The sequence below is a fragment of the Camelus bactrianus genome, chromosome X (genome assembly GCF_048773025.1).
Source record: "Camelus bactrianus isolate YW-2024 breed Bactrian camel chromosome X, ASM4877302v1, whole genome shotgun sequence".
Classification (NCBI taxonomy): Eukaryota; Metazoa; Chordata; class Mammalia; order Artiodactyla; family Camelidae; genus Camelus; species Camelus bactrianus.
Genome location: NC_133575.1, coordinates 104,883,550 through 104,901,788, shown reverse-complemented (window position 1 = coordinate 104,901,788; position 18,239 = coordinate 104,883,550). Strand labels below are relative to the sequence as shown.

The window sequence follows — 18,239 nt, the reverse complement described above, 5'->3', positions numbered from 1 at the left end:
TAGTGCAGAATGAACTGTAATGATCATCAGGCAATATATTTCTGGAGCAAGATTAATTTTCCAAGCAGTGGATCTCAGAGAAATTGGTACCTTTCATCGTCTTTAGGGAAATTGGGGCAATTGCCTGTTTCTTGAGTTTTATGAGACCCAGGTGGTTGTCCAGGGAGAAGATGGTGAGAGCCCCCACTAAAGAGACCTGAAGAGCCACTCCAAATGGTGAGAGGGATCCGGATTATTGCTATGGCAAGATGATTACTAAGTGAGAAGAGCAGATTACTAGCTAGATTTGTAATATTTGTTTTCTATTTTATAGAGAAACATGAAAGTCCAAGGAATATGCCAAAATTGTTACACTAGATATGTCTGAATGGTGGAATTCTGAGTAATTTTTTTTCTTTCTTGTGCTTTTCTGATTTTTCTACAAAATGAAAATGGGTAGCTTGTAATCTTAAAAATCTGAAGGTTACCTTGCTTAGCAACCACCAGGCCACCAAGACTACACAATAGTCCTTTGTGATGTGTCATTTTTGATTTAATTAGTTTTATCTGTACTTGAACTTCATATAAATTAACCAAGAGTATTTTTAGTGTGCCCAGCTAAATTTGAATATTATCATTTGAATAAGTACCTTAAAAAAACCCTATTAATTCCAATTAGGTAACTGGCCCTATGTATTAGAGCTGTGTTTGGTGGCTAGAGATTAAAGCCATGGACAAGAACTTGCATTTCATAGATAGAATGGTTATAATATAGAAGTTTTTTTTTTAACTTTGGCAAAAGAATTCAGAAGGTTTGCATGTTGCCGGGTTTAATTGGAATCATCTTCCTTTATCCCCTGTGTCCTATTTCATATTTTTGTGTTTCACCTGTTTTGCTTACAGATTTCCAGAAAACCAGCACAAAGTAGGTGGTTGTCTACTGAACCTCATGCCTCATTTTAAATCTATGTATCTGGCTTACTGTGCAAATCATCCTTCAGCTGTAAATGTACTCACCCAGCACAGGTAAATCGTTAACATTTCCTATGTTTAGCTATTTTGCAATGATATCCCTTCCTAGGACCACCTTATTTGGAAATCTAAGGTGTCCAGCTGAGCTCTTGATTATCCCCATTCATTGTACCAGGAATTGATTCATTGTTATATGGATTGATTGTCCAGTAATGCAACAAATAATTTACTCAGCACCTACTATATGCAAAATCCTGTAGTAGTTGATGGGGGTACAGTAGTGAACAAGGAAGAGCAGGTCCCTCCCCTCATGGAGCATAGACTCTTGAGGGAAATAGACATGAAATTAAGCATTGTGAACATGTTGTATTAGAAAAGGGTAATTAAAAGGATACTGTGAGACTTTGAACGTGCTATCAACTTAGCGTGGGGTGAGGGAAGGGTCAGGGAAGGCTTTCTTGAAGTAAAATTCTATTTAGATCCAGCCATCTCCTGTCCCAGTGAATGTTTTATCCGAGTTGCTGACAGAGGTAAACTGCCTAGATTCGTCTCTTTTACTCTCCCTTTTTTCTGGTAGCGGAAGTCTCAAGCAGTAATAGGGCTAAAATATAGCTATCAACAGGGAAACCAATACTGTGAGCTGTGTGTCAGGTACTTTAAGCAAAGGTCTCTGGTGATAATTATATATGATACATTGTTTCAGATTCATGGAGAACAGCAGAATAGTCTCTTCTTTAACAGTCCTTGCAAGGGACCCAGATAAGTTCACATCTCTCCTACCCTTTCTTGCCCTCTGACAACTCATCCTTGACACCTGCTCTGCTGCATCTGGGCCAGAATACTGTAGGATAGACTTGAAGACACAGTTTTGACTTTGAAACTGTGTGCTAGAAATCCAGGTGGGACAGTAGAAAGAACAACACATAGAGGCTCTTAAGACTGAACTCGGAGACGAGATTCAGAACAGACATGGATTCTGAAGGCGGCTCAAGACTGAAAAGATGATTCTTCCCTTAATCTGGCCAGACTTGAACTCCCAGCACCAGGCTAGATCACTAGTTGACACCAAACCTCTGGAGTGACAGAAAATTTGGTTTTGCCCTGGTTCATTCATTAGGAGCTGTGTTAGCTTTATAGAGCTGTCACATAAGGGCATTTTAAAGGTAAGAGTTCAATAGGTCCTACTTGAAGGTCAATTTTATTCCCCTGGTTAAAGCTGTGAACTCTGGTGGAATAGCAAATATGGAAGTTGCAGTTTAAAGAAAGAGAAGCCATGACTCTGGATTATTTAGGCAAGTGGCTGAATTGCTTAGAGCTCACATTAGCTAAGAATAACACTGACAATGTGCCAGGCACATGATGTAAAAGCCTTTGAGGGAGTTACTATTATTACCATCACTGCTTTACAGATAAGACATTGGAAGGTTAAGTAATCTGCCCAAGAACTCATAGCTGTTAAGTGGTTGAGCCAGAATTAGAATCCAGGTCTATCAGACTTCTAAAAAAAATGTTTTTATTCAGACATGTAGTTCACCTACAAACAAAATAATCTAAATGCAAAGTTAAAGAATTATAACAAAATGAATCCCCATGTATCCACTACCCAACTTAAGAAATAAAATGTTACCATTTCCTTTCTTATATAACAGCTTTATTGAGATATAATTTACATACCATACAATTCACCCATTTAAAGTGTACAGTTAAATTAGTTGTAGTGTATTCAGCTGTGCAACCATCACCACGTTTGATTTTAGAACATTTTCATCATTCCCCAAACAAACTCATACTCCTCAGCAGTCACTCCCCATTGCCAGCCCAAAGCAACCACTAAAATACTTTTTGTCACTATGGATTAGCTTATTTTGAAAATTTCATTTAAGTGGAATCACACAACATAGACACCTAGGAGTGAAATTGCTGGGTTATATGGTTAACTCTATGTTTCACTTTTAGAGGAACTGGGAGACTGTTTTCCAAAGTCAAAGTGATTGCAGCAATTTATATCCCTACCAGCAATGTGTGAGGGTTCCATTTTCTCCATATCCTCACCAACATTTGTTATCATCAGTCTTTTTTTTTGATGATGATACGTTTTATTGAATTTCAGACCAGTCTTTACGATTATAGCCATCCTAGAGGGTATGAAGTGATACCTCACTGTGACACTGATTTACATTTTCATTATTGGCAATTGGTGTATCTTCATTTGGGGCACTGTCTAATCAGATCCTTTGCCTATTGTTAAATTGGGTTATTTGTCTCATTATTGAGATATGATTCACATACCATAAAGTCACCATTTTAAAGTGTACAACTCAGTGGTTGTTAATATATTAGGTTGTGCAACCCTCACCACTATTTAGTTCCAGAACATTTCCATCACCCACAAAGAAACCCAAAACCCAGTAGCAGTATTCTCCATTTCTCTAGTGGCTAATGATGTTGAACATCTTTTCCTGTGCTTGTTTTTATTTTAATATCTTCTTTGGAAATATGTCTGCTCAAATCCTTTGCCCATTTTTAGGTAGGTTATTCATCTTTTCCTTGTTGAGTGGCAACCATTTCTTTATATATTTTTTATATACTCTTAGTAGGTGTTTGATTTGCAAAAAATGTCTCCCATTTTATACCATTTTTTTCATTGTCTTTTCACTTGCTTGATGGTATCTTTTTTTTTTTTTTGAGTAAAGGTAGATTTATTTAGAGATACATCAAAAGGCAAGAGAAAGGCCACGAGGTGTGGGGGTTGGGTGCTTAGATTAGAGTAAAAGTAAGTACACACTCCACAGACAGAGGGAGAGAGAGGGGGCGGCCATGAGGCGCTGTGTTGCCAGTTTTTATGGGCTCAGTGGCTTCATATGCTAATACGTGGAAGGCCCAGTCTAAGTAGCCTGGGGAAGGGGCTGGGATTCCCAGGAAGTTGGCCGTTTCCCACTCTTTAACCTTTTGTGGCTAGCCTTGGGACTGTCATGGCGCCTGTGGGCACGTTATTCACCATCTAATAGATTACAGTGGGTGTATAATGAAGCTCAAGCTCTGCTAGAAGTCAAATCTCCCACCGTCTAGAGCCTCAAGGCCTACTGGGGGCTGAATCTTTTGCCATTCTGGTGGTAACTGTTGTGTTGTTCCTTGAATGGCTGTGACTTGCCCCCTTCCTGTCTCATTCCCCCCTCAGAGATTTTACTCCCATAATCTTATGGGGGTGCAGAGGGGCGACGGTCCGTCTTCTGAAACTACTTCCATGCTGAGTAGGGGCGTTGATCCTGCCTATTAGGGAGTAAAAAATTTCTGAATGTCTAGTCTAGGGGCCCCAGGGGCAGGACAGTCTTTTGTGTTTGTGTCCAAGGGCTGAGGGTGTGGGCTGGAATCCTCGCACAGCCAGCATCTAATGTGGGGCTGCTGTAACCCACTGTTTCCATTGACTTCTGATGAATTTTCTTAAAGATGAGACACCTTTGTAACAACAGTTTAACAGTCTGTAATGACAAAAAGACTTAAAGGGCATGGTTAAACATCTGTAATTGATAAAGAGACTTGTTTGTAATTACTAGAATCATGGCTGATTATATTTAACTTAACATATTAAATAATCTTAGTTAACTTAATATCTAAGATGCCTCTGGTTTTCTTTAAAGCATCTCAAAGTTAGCTGGAGCTACAAAGAATTTTCAGAACTTGCTAAATATTTAAAATCCTGATTATGCATGAAACTTTTTTAGTATTTTTTCACAAAACTCTTACTAAAAACATACATCTTACTTTCCCATTGTATACTGAAATATTTCTTATTTTAGGAGCTTTAATTACATATATTATAATTTTAACCCTTAAAAACTTTTAATCTCTGGCAAAAACCAAGAAGCAAGCAACTGTGAATTGGTTGTCATATCACCGTTTCTTGACTGGAAACTTACATTTTAGTTTTTTTCTCCTAAGGCAAAGGTAGATAACCTTAGACCTGCCCAGCAATTAATGTTTTAATATTTTATAAATGACACAGATAGCCAGTGAAGTTTTAAACTTCGTTTCAAGTTTTAAGTACCAAAATTTGGAGACAGTTTTAGATAGATATTTTAAAAATAAAACTCCTATGAAGTTTACCCCAAATCTCTTATTTGTTTACTTTTTTAAAAGTTTTTTTTACATAGAGTTACTTTTTTGGTTGACAAATTTGTAACAGATAAAATAAAGTCTTGTTTGCCCTCTAGTAGGCCTAAGCACAACAGAAGTATTATACTTAACGTTGATGTCTGTAAAGACATGTTTATATTAATTAAACCAACAAGGTTAAGCGAGCTTTAATACCAATACCAGTACTGAACACTTTTTAGATAACATGAAACTGGAATTTGTTTTGGCCAGTTTTCTCTATGTTTGAGTATTTATATAAGTACCTAATTTCCTATAAGCCAATTAAAGAGCTCTTTTACCATTTAATTTTGCCAATACCATACATCTGTGACATATAAACCAGACACCTTAGAGTTTTCATTTTAAAGTTTTAGTCATGAATCAGATATAACTAAGTAAAACCCATTAGCTACAAGAAGTTGGATTTAAACTGGGTTTTTGGCAGATAGAACAAATCAAAGTTGTCCATCTAGATGGCTAAGCCTTTGTACAAATATTTATGAAAAGGAGACAAAATTTTTAGTTGTCCTTAACAAATTAAGTTTCAAATTATTCCCACCCACCCCTTTTTTTTGGAGATTTATATTTTAAAAAGATGGTGAGATCAGAGTTCCCTGAGAAGACAATGTAGAATATTTGTATCTCAAAAGCATAGGAAGTCAAGTTTCTCCTAGAAAGACTTTGTTTTTTTAACACCAGAAAAAAAAATATTTTCTCAATACTTTTCTCTTAAGATTGTCTTGTCTCTTAAGTATTGGTAGGCTTTGTATCATTTTTGGAGCCACACCTCTGGTCCTGTAAAGACTAGATTTGTAAACCATTTAGCTTAGGTGAGACTTTTCCAAAATATTTTTATTAGGCTCCGAATATCAGCTATGGTCAGTTTAGTCCAACTGATGGCCTCCCATTTGGCCATCTAATTATGAACACTTTTGAGGAGCCTTCCTGGGTTTGAGAAGTTTTTTAATTAAGGTTCTTGGTTCGGCCCTTGATCTGAAGAGGCTTGCCTACAGCCTCACGTGGTCCCATTTCTGATGATAACCTGACAACAGAAGCTCTGTCAGGGACCTCGGTTTCCCAGACAGCAGGGTTCACTTGAGAAACAATATGGGGGACAGATAGACCTCTTCTGGCTTGGGACTGAGGCAGGCTCCCAAAGCCAAGAGTTGACATTTTTTTTTGGTGCGTGTCTTTCATGTAAGGGTCTCCGAATTGGAATTTACTGAGCAAGTAGGTCCCTTTCCAACAAGGGGACGGAGCACTCAGCCACCAGCAAAAACTGATGTGTAAAAGCCAATTTTTTAGTAAGCACTTGGTTTGGGGCCTTCAATTGACCCCCGTTATTACACAGGCTTGGGAGGACAGGGGTTCAGGGAAATCAGTCAGCATGGAGTAGGCGGCTCCTGTATCTAATAAAGAGACAACTTTTTTACCTGCCATGTCAAGGGTTACCCGAGGCTCCTCTGGAGAAATGACCAGGTGGCCTGTGGGAGCCAGGGAGGGTCCCGGGCCTCGTCAGTCTTCAATCATCTCAGCCATCATTGGTTTGGGAGCCCCAAGCCCCCTTCGGGACTGAGGGCAGTCCCACTTCCAGTGGCCTTTTTGTTTGCATGTGGGGCAGGGTCCTGGTGGACTTTCCCCATACATGGGGCATGTTTTTTAGTGGCCCTCCTGGCTGCACTTAACACGGGTTCCTTTTTGGTGAGACAGTGGCCCTGATCCAGGCATCCTAGATCCTGTCCTCACCGTGGGTCTCTGTGGAGGGTAACCCCGAGGTGGTGCAGGGATGAAGGCTGCCGCTAAGAATTGTGCCTTTCGCTGTTGTCCCTGGATCCTTTTTGCCTCTTCAACCCTGTCTCTGTTGTTAAATACTCCAAATGCCAGCTCCACGAGCCAATTCCTGGGGGTCTGGGGTCCCACAGCTGCCTTCTGTAATTTCCTCCTGATGTCTGGGGCCGACTGAGTGATAAAATGGGTGTTTACCAGGACTTCCCCCTCAGGGGTCTCAGGGTTAATATTAGTATATTTTCTAAAGGCCTCCACTAAGTGGCCCTGGAAGACGGTCAGATTTTCATCTTTTCCCTGTTACTTCTCTCACTTTGTCATAGCTGAAGGGCTTAACAACGCACTTTTTCATCCCCTCTACGAGGCAAGTTACCGTATAGTTTCTGTGTTCAAGCCCTCTACCTCCCTGGTGGTAGTTCCAGTGGGGGTCTTGGTCAGGGACTGCATCCCCCCGCCTCGGTAAGGCAGATTTTATGTCCCTGGTTGCAGACAGCCAGTTCGTCGGCACACAGTGGAGCTGTGCCGAGGATCCGGCTTTTTTCCTCGAAAGTGCAGCAGTTTGAAAGGAGGACCTGTAGGTTCCCCCAGGTCAGCTCATAGGCCGTTGTCAGCTTGGCAAATTCATCCATAAACCTACTGGGGTCCTCAGAGAAACGTCCAAATTTCTCCTTGCAAGTAGCCAAATCGGTCCTAGAAAAAGGGACATGAACTCTGATTGTTCCTCCATCACCGGCTGGCACTTCCCTTAAGGGGCAGAGTTTGCTGGTAGGAGGTTGGTAGGTGGCCCCACTTCGAGTAGTGCTGGCAGGAGTTTCCTCTGGTGACGGAGATGAGGACGACTTCCCCTCAGAGTTGAGGGAAGTGGGACTCCCTGGCTATGGACACTGGAGAGCTGGACCCATAAGGGGGTCATCTGAAACAGAGAGCTCCTGTGGGGGGAGACGCTTTGAGGGCACGCGAGCCAGGCATACCCGGCAGGAGTTTCCTAGATCTGGGTTTTGGGACAGGGTCAGGAACATTTGGGTGTATGCCCCCCCCCCCGTTTACCTCCTCTTTTACAAAACAGATCTAGCTGTAAAGATGGTATTGTAATTTAATAACCCATTATTTGGCCAGACCTCTTGGTCCCCTAGTTTGTATAGGGGCCATGCAGTATTACAAAGGAAAATTAACTCCTTTTCCCTCAAACTATCCTGTTTAAACTTTTCCCAGTTAATTAATGCGCATCCTAGCGGGGAGTCCTTTGAGATACTTGTAGTTGTCCCCATTTTGGTTAGGATGTCCTGTCCATGAGCCTGAGGTGGCTCCTTTGGACTAGTTAATGAAAGGAGCAAGGGCCAGTGGGAGAAAATGTGACTAGAGTCCCAGGGTCTAAATCCTTTAGAGGGAAGGAGCAGACCTAGGTCCTGAGACAGCTAAGCCGATTACCTTCTATGAGAGAAGGGGAAACAAAATAGCTTCAAAAGGTAGAAATCTAGGATGAAACAGGAATGCTATAGCCACAGCGCTTCCTAGACCAGAGATCCTTAGGCCCCCTGAGGGAGTGCCCACCTGCAACTCCCACTCAGGGGTATAACGGAACTGACACCCTGCCCAAGGGTGCAAGAAACTGCGACCCGTGAAGACAGCGCTCGCCAGCACCTCTCGCTCAGGGGTGCTTAGACCTTTGACCCCACCGAGGGGTGCCAGAAACCTCGGTCCACAAGGGGAGTGCCTGCCCGCGACTCCCGCCTTCGGATCCAATGAGGCCCTGCACCGCGAGGACGCTCGGGGAGGGCTGGGCCGCAGATTTTTAAAGGGAAACTCCCGGAGTCCCCTAATTTGGGCCCCCTCTCGCAGTTCCGGCCTCCTGGAACTGGACCAAGATCGCACAGAGAAGAGGAATTGGGCTCAAGGAACCACAGAGGGGAGTCCGAAGAGAGAGAGCGATAGAGGAGAGAATGAGAAAAGATGGAGGGGAGAAGAGCCTTGGGCACGGTGGGCTCCTTCACGGCTAGAGAGCTGGTCTCTGCCAGATCCCGCAGGCAGCGTCAGCTGCCACCTAAGGGCTACTTGGATCTGCACGGCGCGGGAGAAACCCCCTGCCACCCTCCGAAGAGAGGGGAGCCGTAGCCCAATAGGCGGATCGAGATGATGCCCTTTGAGCCCCATGTCTTTATGTAAATGCCCCATGTTGGGCGCCAGAGAGATGATGCAGGAAAAACGGGTGTGGGGCGTGAGGAGGGCCGTGTCCCAGGCTTCGGTTGAGCCCCTGGGACGTGCCCCGCCAAGGGTGGGCCCTTGGCTTCGCGCAGGAAAGAATTCAAGTGTGAGCCACCATTGAGTAAAGGTAGATTTACTTAGAGATACATCCAAAGGCAAGAGAAAGGCCACGAGGTGTGGGGGTTGGGTGCTCAGATTAGAGTAAAAGTAGATACACGCTCCATAGACAGAGTGCGGGCCGGCTCTGAAGGAGGAGGGAGCCACTGATGGTATCTTTTGAAGTACAAACGTTTTCATTTTAAGTTTAATTTTGATAATGTCTAGTGTATCTATTTCATCTACTTTGCTTGTATTTTTAGTGTTATATCTAAAAAACCGGTGCTTAAACTAGCTTATGAAGATTTATGCTTATTTAAGAATTTCATAGTGTCAGCTCTTAAATTTAGTTCTTTAATCCTTTCTCAGTTAATTTTTACATGTGGTGTGTGGTAGGGGTCCAATTTCATTCTTTTGCATGTGGAAATATATAATTGAGTCTTCTTTTTTAAATCCACTTTGACAGTCTCTATCTTTTAATTAGCATAATTAGACCATTCATATTTAAAGCGATTATTAAAATAATCGGATTAATATCTACCATGTTTGTAACTGTTTTCTATTTATTGTAGTTGTTCTTTCTTTACTAGCCCCCTTTTACTGCCTTCTCTGGTTTTAGTTAAATATTTTACATGAGTTCATTTTCTCTTCTTTCTTAGCATATTATACTTCTGAAAAAATTTTAGTGATTTCCCTAGAGTTTTTAATATCCATTTACAACTAACTAATCTAACAGCACTTTCACATAACATTTTACCATTTCACATGTAGTGCAGGTACCTTACAGTAAAGTAGTCTCAATTTTTCCCCTTCATCTCTTATTGTTCTCATTAATTCCATTTATCCACAAGGTAAGATTACTCAAATACTGTTGCTATTATTACTTGGAATAGTAACCTATTAGACTTATGAAGAATAATAAAAAGAAAAGATTTTATTTTACATGCATTTATTATTCTCTGACACTCTTCATTTTTTATATAGATCCAAGTTTCCTTCTCTCTAAAGTATTCTTTTAACAATGTTTGCATAGAAGGTGTACTGGTGACAATTTCCCTCAGTTTTTGTTTGCCTGAGAAAGTTTTATTTCACCTCCACTTATTTCCTTTTATTTTTATTGTGATAAAACAAATAAAATTCTATCAAATTTTTTAGATTTCACATATAAGTGATATCATAAGATATTTATCTTTCTCTGTCTGGCTTACTTCACTTAGTATGATAATCTCTAGGTCCATCCATGTTGCTGCAAATGGTATTACTTTATTTTTTATGGCTGAGTAGTATTCCGTTGTATAAATACACCACAACTTCTTTATCTAATCATCTGTTGATGGGCATTTGGATTGCTTCCATGTCTTGGCTATTGTAAATACTGCTTCTATGAACATTAGGGTGCAGGTATCTTTTCGAATTAGAGTTTCCTCTGGATATATGCCCAGGAAGGGGATTGCTAGATCATATGGTAACTCTGTTTTTAGTCTTTTAAGAAACCTCCAGACTGTTTTCCATATTGGCTGCACCAATTTACATTCTCACCAACAGTGTAGGAAGGTTCCTTTTTTCCCACACCGTCTCTAGTATCTATTATTTGATGATGGTCATTCTGACTGATAAAAGGTGATACCTCATTGTAGTTTTGATTTGCATTTCTCTAATAATTAATGATGTTGAGCATCTTTTCATGTGCCTATTAGCCATCTGTATGTCTTCATTGGAGAAATGTCTATTTAGGTCTCCTGCCCATTTTTTGATTGGGTTGTTATGGATATTGAGTTGCATGGGCTGCTTGTATATTTTGGAAATTAAGCCCTTGTGGGTTGCATTCTTTGCAAATATTATCTTCCAGTGTGTAGTTTGTCTTTTCATTTTGTTATGGTTTCCTTTGCTGTGCAAAAGCTTGTAAGTTTGATTAGGTCCCATTTATTTATTTTCACTTTTATTTCTTTTGCCTTGCGAGACTGATGTAAGAAAATATTGCTATGATTTATGTCTGAGAATGTTTTGCCTACGTTCTCTTCTAGGAGTTTTATGGTGTCATGTGTTATATTTAAGTCTTTAAGCCATTTTGAGTTTATTTTTGTGAATGGTGTGAGGGAGTGCTCTAACTTAATTGATTTCCGTGAGGCTGTCCAGCTTTCCTAGCACCGCTTGCTGAAGAGACTTTTTTCTCCATTGTATTTTGTTGCCCCCTTTGTCAAATATTAATTAACTGTAGGTGTGTGGGTTTATTTCTTGGGCTTTCTATTCTAGGGGTAGTTTTTATTTTATTTTATTGTTTGTTGAGGCGGGAGGTAATTAGGTTTGTTTATTTATTTATTTTTAGAGGAGGTACTGGGGATTGAACCCAGGACCTCATGCATGCTAAGCATGCGCTCTACCACTTGAGCTGTACCCTCCCCGCTAGGGGTAGTTTTTTGAGGCCAGTCTTTGAAGTTTGTCCTGGCACGTCTTAGCACTTCGTAGCTGTCTCTTTCCCTGGGTCTCTAGTGACCAGCCGGCCTATTGTGTAGCTTGTTGCTCTTAAGTAAGAGAAGCTACCAGCCTCCTCTTATTTGCTTACCACCCAAATCTTCATTGTTTTTCCAAGAGCCCTCAGGCTTGAATTTCCTCACACTGTTTTTCAACCCATTCCTTTGAGGAGAGCTTCAGAGCCTCCTCCCCCACCCGGGCAAAGTCTTTGAGCCACCACTCCGGGTGCCGGGTGCCGGGCAGTGCAGTGGCCTCTGGTCTTCTCTGTTGACCTCTCCCAGCACAGGACCTCCATCCTACGAGTGAGCTGGGGTCAGGGCGCTATGGTGCCAGTATTTTTCAGCCTGTTGCTCCTAGGGTAGAGCATCCTCCCTGTGTGCAGGGGCCGAGCGGAGAAGGAAGCTTCCATTCCACCTCTCAGCCACTCTCACCGGGAACGCAGCCGAGGTAGGCCCGTGAGCTCTGGTGTCCTGGGGCCCGGAGCTGAGGGGGGAGGGAGGCCTGTGCTCTTGTCCACGCTTGCCTGGCGGAGCTTCTGCCGAGCTGAGCTGGGAGGAGGGCGGGACGGAGCTAGAAGGTCCTGGCTCAAATACCACCAACTCTCCTTGTTCTTGCTGAGTTTTAGAATATTTTGTTGAATAACTGCTTTCTTTATCTACCGGATGCCACTGGGACACTTTCTAGAGACTTTCAATGGTTGTTTCGATAGGTTCCAATATCTCTGCTTGTTTCCTTAGGGAATGGGTCAGGCTGGGTCCACTCCTATCTCAGCCTAAACTTTTTTTTTTTAACCACTTTTATATTGTCTCAGTTTACAATTCTGTCACTTAGAAGCTGTGTTACCCAGAGTGATTCACTTAATCTTTAAGCCTTAATTTTCTCACTTGTCAAATGAGGCTAAAACCACCTACCTCGCAGTGTTGGTGTGAGGCTTCAAGGCAATAACGTATACAAAGTGTCCGGCACGTAGTACAAGGTAGTTGCCACCACTGCTCACTTCTACTTGATCCATCTTCTACCAGCTCCTAGTTGTTTTTTAGAAAAAAATTACGCAATATTTCAGGCATACAAAGAACAGAGATAAAGTACACCCACGTACCCAGCTGAAAGAAATTAAAGCTGCAATGGGAGTCTTGGATTTAGTTCCCAACATTTCCTGCTCCTCCCTCCCTCACTCGAGGGAACTGCAGTCCTGAATTTATTTTTATCAGTTCCAGGAATGTTTTTATACTTTACTACTAATCTTCAATAAAGAAAAAAAAATAGTTCAGAGGCATTTTTCCCGTGATGGATAAACATCCTGTGTGGATAAGGGTAAGTTTCTTAAAAAAAAAAAAGAGATCCCCTTCATGTTAGCTCACCATTTATATGAGCACACAGTCTTTTCCTTTTGATCAGAGAATAACAATTCCGGATGAATGCCAGAAAGAAATGGTGTACCTCAGATGGCAGATTTTTGCAGTGTTCAGAGAATTTTCTGTGGTAATTCTATGTGTAAGTGCTACTGACTGCATTTACCCACATTAGGAGTTTTATTTATAAATAACAGAGTAGTGATTCCTTCAAACATTATGATTTAAAATTTGGTCCACGGTTAATGGAAAGATTCCCAGCTTTGAGGGGGAATTATTATACCCTGTTGGCTTGATTTGGGCTAGTGATGTTTTTTGAGAATTTTATAATATCCCTTGAAATGATAGAAGACTCACTGGAGTCTCATAGAACTGAATTTTTATCTTAGTGGTGTATTTACATGTAAGGGAGGAAAATTAAATTAAAATACTTGGGATTCTCCGATGTGCTTCTACATCTCAGCCATTTTATATACATCTTTTAGTAGTTTATGCTGACACACTAGAGGCAAAGCGTAGTTGAATGAGATTTGCAGCAAAATCAGAACAAAATCTTGTTTTGTATGACGGTTTCAGCTGAAACAGGGACATTGGCGGATTTCTGCTAAAGCTGTAGGTGCTTAGTAGCAGGAAAATCACTGTGAGTTCCGAGCAAGCCAGTCAGGTGTACTTTTTCATTTCGGCCAGCAGGTGGCAATATCACACTAGGAATGCTTGTGACGATTGGCAGTGAATTGACATGAAGCCTGAAAAGTGTATGATTGTGTGTTGGTGCCTTGTTAAAAATGCAGTAATGCGTTATCTGAATTTGGATATATAAGCAGACCCCAACCTTGATATTGTTCCCCGTATTTACATATATCTGAATGACTACCCCAGTCTTTTGCTCTCCTCTGGATGAGATCTTTTGGGATTTCCCCTGTCTCTCCCCTTCTAGCTTGCGAATGTAGCTCTTGTTTCTTCCTGGGAGTAGTTAACCCTTACAAAAAGCACACTTCTCTCCTGTGCTTCGATGTGGCATCTATCTTTTTCACGAGGGAGAGGTAGCCCTCAGGCAGGTCTGGACCTTACTTCCGTCTCTATGACAGTGACTACCACCACCACCATGTGTACATTTCCTCTTGTTAGTTTTATTCACCCTCCGTTTACCACTGTTGTCAGCAGTGAAGACTTTAAGAAAAACCCAGCGCTGTGTACTTGCTTCCGGGACAAAGAGCATAGGAAAAATTATGAGACTAGATTCTGTTCTGTTTCTGTCTTTGAGCAACCGTGGAAGGGCGCAAGTGAGACTGGTCACAAACACAAAGTGGTGGGGACACAAAAGAAGCAGCCGCTTAGGCTCTGGGACTGGATAAGTCAGCAGCATACTGGGATTTTCCACTGGCCGGAAGCCCAGCCTCCCAGTTCTTCCTGCCTCACCCCTCAACTCCCCAACTTTCCAGACCACAGTGATTCCCACGGGAGGCTACTGCGGAGAGAGTGAGACAAGAAGGGAGAAGTATCTGATCCCTTTCTAGCTGCTTTCAGTAGCATCATCATCATTTCAAGCAGAAATCTATGCAAAGATTCTACAGGAACATCATTATATGAGACAGTTAAGCCCTGTCATGGTATTATAATGTACAATAATTTTCTTGAGTTTTCCAGCTCAACCCAGAATATACTAGAGCCCCATCCACCATGCATTCTTTAAGTGTATGTTGAGTTTCAAACAACATCCAGACATTGAAAACTACTTCTGCTGTATCACATCACATATACAGAACATGTTAAACTTGAAAAGCATTTCAAACAGGCTGTGTAAAATGAAAAGCTGCTTTTTAAAGATTGTTTTTTGGTATAATGATACATATTTGTGTATTATATTTGGGTATAACCATATCAATTGGTGCATTCAATTTATTTGTGTAAGTAAAATGTGTCTCTTAGGATCTAATGGGCAGTGGCTTTATAAAACAGTTTTATTCTTTTGTTACACTAGTAAAATGTTATTTTTCCCCCAAAGCCAATGTTTTATTCTGAGATAGTAATCTCATGTGGTCTTTAAAATTTTTTTTTAAATTCTTGTATAATATTTAACAAGCCTAGAAGTTAGAATGCCACATGGGAAGTAATAAAGTACACATTAGCATTTGCTTTTAATGGCTGTAAGCCTCGTATCAATTACAGTAGAATGTTGAGGATGCGGGCAGTTATTTAGTCATGGAAAGGAAAAATAAGACTTGTTTACCAAATTGAAAAGAAATTAGGAAAGCGATTTTCTCAAAATTACGTTTCTACTCAAATGCACTCTCCAGCTGCGAGTGATTTTCCCAATTATATTTTATATGTGATGAATTTTTTTTTAAGTCTAAGCCAAATCTGATCCAGAGGCAAGCGGTTATACTCACCTAGGTGTTTCCTAGTCACTTGCATCAAGCACCATTTCTTGTGGAAGCTCTCCCTGCATTATTTGAATCAGCTCAGCTCCCACCCTCCTTTTCTTTCATGGTTTAGACCTCAGAGATGGCCCAAGCCATCACTGTCCACCTTGAGCATCAGACTGTCGTGATTTCCATCAGACCTGGATATGAACTCCAGCCTAGCTATGTGCTTACTTTTACTCGCCCTTCCTGAGTCTCATGTTTCTCATCTGTAAGATGAGGATAACACTTGTGTTAAAATGTTGTTGTGACTATTAAACAAAGATGGGTGCATGCAAAGATCTTAGCATGAAACAGTAGCCTTATAAACCCCAATATTTAAGCTTCACAATTTTAGGAGGAAGTAGGTTTTATCTCTGTTTTACGGATGAGTCAGCTGAGGCTGATAACTGATCCAGGGTCACCAGATCTGTTTCATGGTTTCAAGTCCAGGGCACTTCCCTCCCTTGGCGGCTTCTGGAGCAAGACTGTAAAAATGGATAAAATAATCAGGATGGATTGTTAGATGTGACCACTCAGAGGAGATCTCGCTTCCTTGGAGACAGCGATTCCCAGCCCTTTTGCCCTTTGACCTACTAGTGATTCTGTGTGACTCAAGGTTGCTGGTACAATAGCTGAAACTCCCTTTTCTCTACTGTTCACAAAAGCCCGAGAAGAGGGAGACTGTCTATAATAGGGGTAACTTGCAACCTCCCCATCCCTAAACCCCCTAGTATTTTATCACCGATAGCAAGTTTCTTTGACCACATTTTACAACTTACTGCAACACGCCACAGTTGGGAACCGCTGCATAAGATGTGTTTTAGAGAGAATAAGTAGGTCATTTTGTGGTAGAAGGTTCCTACTGGAGACTGATGAGAAAGATTGATGGGGCCAGTGGGAGTCTAAGAAGTTAAGACTTGAGCTTGCAGGCAATCAGAGGTTCTTGGGTAGGAAAGGCACAGGATTTTTTTTTTTGAAGTGTAGTCAGTTACAAGGCATCAATTTCTGGTGCACATCATAATGTCCCAGTCATGCATATATATACATATATTCGTTTTCATATTCTTTTTCATTAAAGGTTAATACAATGTATTGAATATAGTTCTCAGGCACAGGATTAAAATAGTGGTCTGCAGGGTGGTTCAGAAGCCAGGAAGCCTGGAAGCTAGGAAGTCCGCTGGACTGTTGAAGTGAACCAGATGGGATGACATGAAGGTCCGAACTAAATCATTGGCAATGGGAATAAAAAGGAGCAAAAAGACACAGGAAGGCTTGTGACTGATTGGATTTGCATGGGCGAGCAAGAAGGAAAAGGGATCAAGTGATAAAGCAGAAGTTTCAAAATGTGCTGTCAGTTAGGCAGCAGATTTCTTTCTTTAATTCTATTTTGCATAAATGTATATTACAGTGATCTTGCAGCCCAAGACTCAGTATCCTGCTGGTGGAAGGGAGACACTCCAGAGGATGCTGAAGGGCAGAGAAAACCCAAGCTTAGACCCAGACATTTGCAGGACATAGTTCTGAAGATACTAATAGTCTTTTTTTTTTTTTTTTTTTTGAGCCGAGTTGTTTGGGTAGCCTGCTGCACTGTTTTCAGATCCTAGGCTAAGTGACTTTGTGGTTCGTCATACAAACGTGCTGCTATCTGAATTTAGGACTTGATTCTGGAGCATTACAAGTGGGTGTCCTGGTGTTAAGGGAGCATTTGGTGAGTTACTACCCTTGGCATCTCACCAGCCAATAACTAGAATGTTTACAGTGACTAAGAAAAGATTTTTTCAAACCTAACATTGAGGTCATTTGATAGGTTGTATGCCTTGGGTCCAGGGGTACAGGCTCCTTAAGGGCAGGGACTTTTGTTTTCTTCCTAGCTGTATCCCCAACAGAAAACAGAGATCTGTCACTTAGTAGATGCTCAATAAATCATCGTTGGATGAGGAGATGAAGCCAGGGGTCATGAGTGTCATCACCGTAGCCTGGTGCCACGCGCCATGCTGATTGCATAGGAGGAGCTGGAATAAAGGTTTATTGAATTGAGTTGAAATATATTGGACAGCATTTGGGCTGGTGATACAAAGTTTCATTTGATTTCCTGTTTTATGAAATAGAGTACAAGAACATTCAGCTGAGAATTCTTTCCATGAACTATTAAGCAGTAACAAAACTGTATTCGTTCTTTTGCTAGTGATGAGCTGGAACAATTTATGGAAAACCAAGGTGCAGCCAGCCCAGGTATCCTCATTTTAACAACAAGCCTCAGCAAACCATTCATGCGACTGGAAAAGTATGTTACTCTCTTACAAGAGTTGGAACGGCATATGGAGGTAAGGAAAGGCAAGCTTTTTTAAGCTTGTGTACGAAGTCTGGGCCTCTGCTCTGGAGGGAACAGCTGGTCTGCCTCCAAATTAGCCTTGCAGCGGAGTTCAGAAAAAGCCTTGGTTTCAAAATTTACTTGATCCAGGCTTCCCTCTTCCCAGGCTTTTAGTTTTCCTCTTTATGCAGTAAAATCAGAAGGGGACATTCTTTTTTTTTTCTTCCAAGATTTTTTACTTTCTAATTTATTTTTTCCAGCTTCATTGAAGTGTGATTGACCAATAAAAATTATATACACTTAGGCTGTACAACATGATTTTTTAAAGGTGTACAATGTGATGACTTAATATACATATACATTGTGGACTGTATCAAGGTACTTAACACATCCATCACTTCACATAGTTACCATTGGATTTATGATAAGAACACTTCAGTTCTACTCTCTTAGCAGCTTTCAAGTGTACAATACTGTGTTATTAACTATAATCATCGTGCTGGACATTAGATACCTAGAACTTATTTGTCA

At 41.2% G+C, this 18,239-nt stretch overlaps 1 protein-coding gene across 7 annotated transcripts in view; it reads left to right on the top strand.

Annotated features, from left to right (window-relative positions):
- The window catches only part of ARHGEF6 (Rac/Cdc42 guanine nucleotide exchange factor 6), a 95,441-nt gene that overhangs the window by 55,885 nt on the left and 21,317 nt on the right, over window positions 1-18,239 (top strand). For all 7 annotated transcript variants that reach the window (XR_012504800.1, XM_010952521.3, XM_045514895.2 and 4 more), the window contains 2 exons: window positions 883-1,005; window positions 17,583-17,721. Coding sequence is in view for 6 of the 7 variants with exons in the window: in XM_010952521.3 (XP_010950823.2) it covers window positions 883-1,005; window positions 17,583-17,721 (262 nt within the window). In the remaining variant the exon portion in view is untranslated. The remainder of the gene's footprint in view (window positions 1-882; window positions 1,006-17,582; window positions 17,722-18,239) is intronic.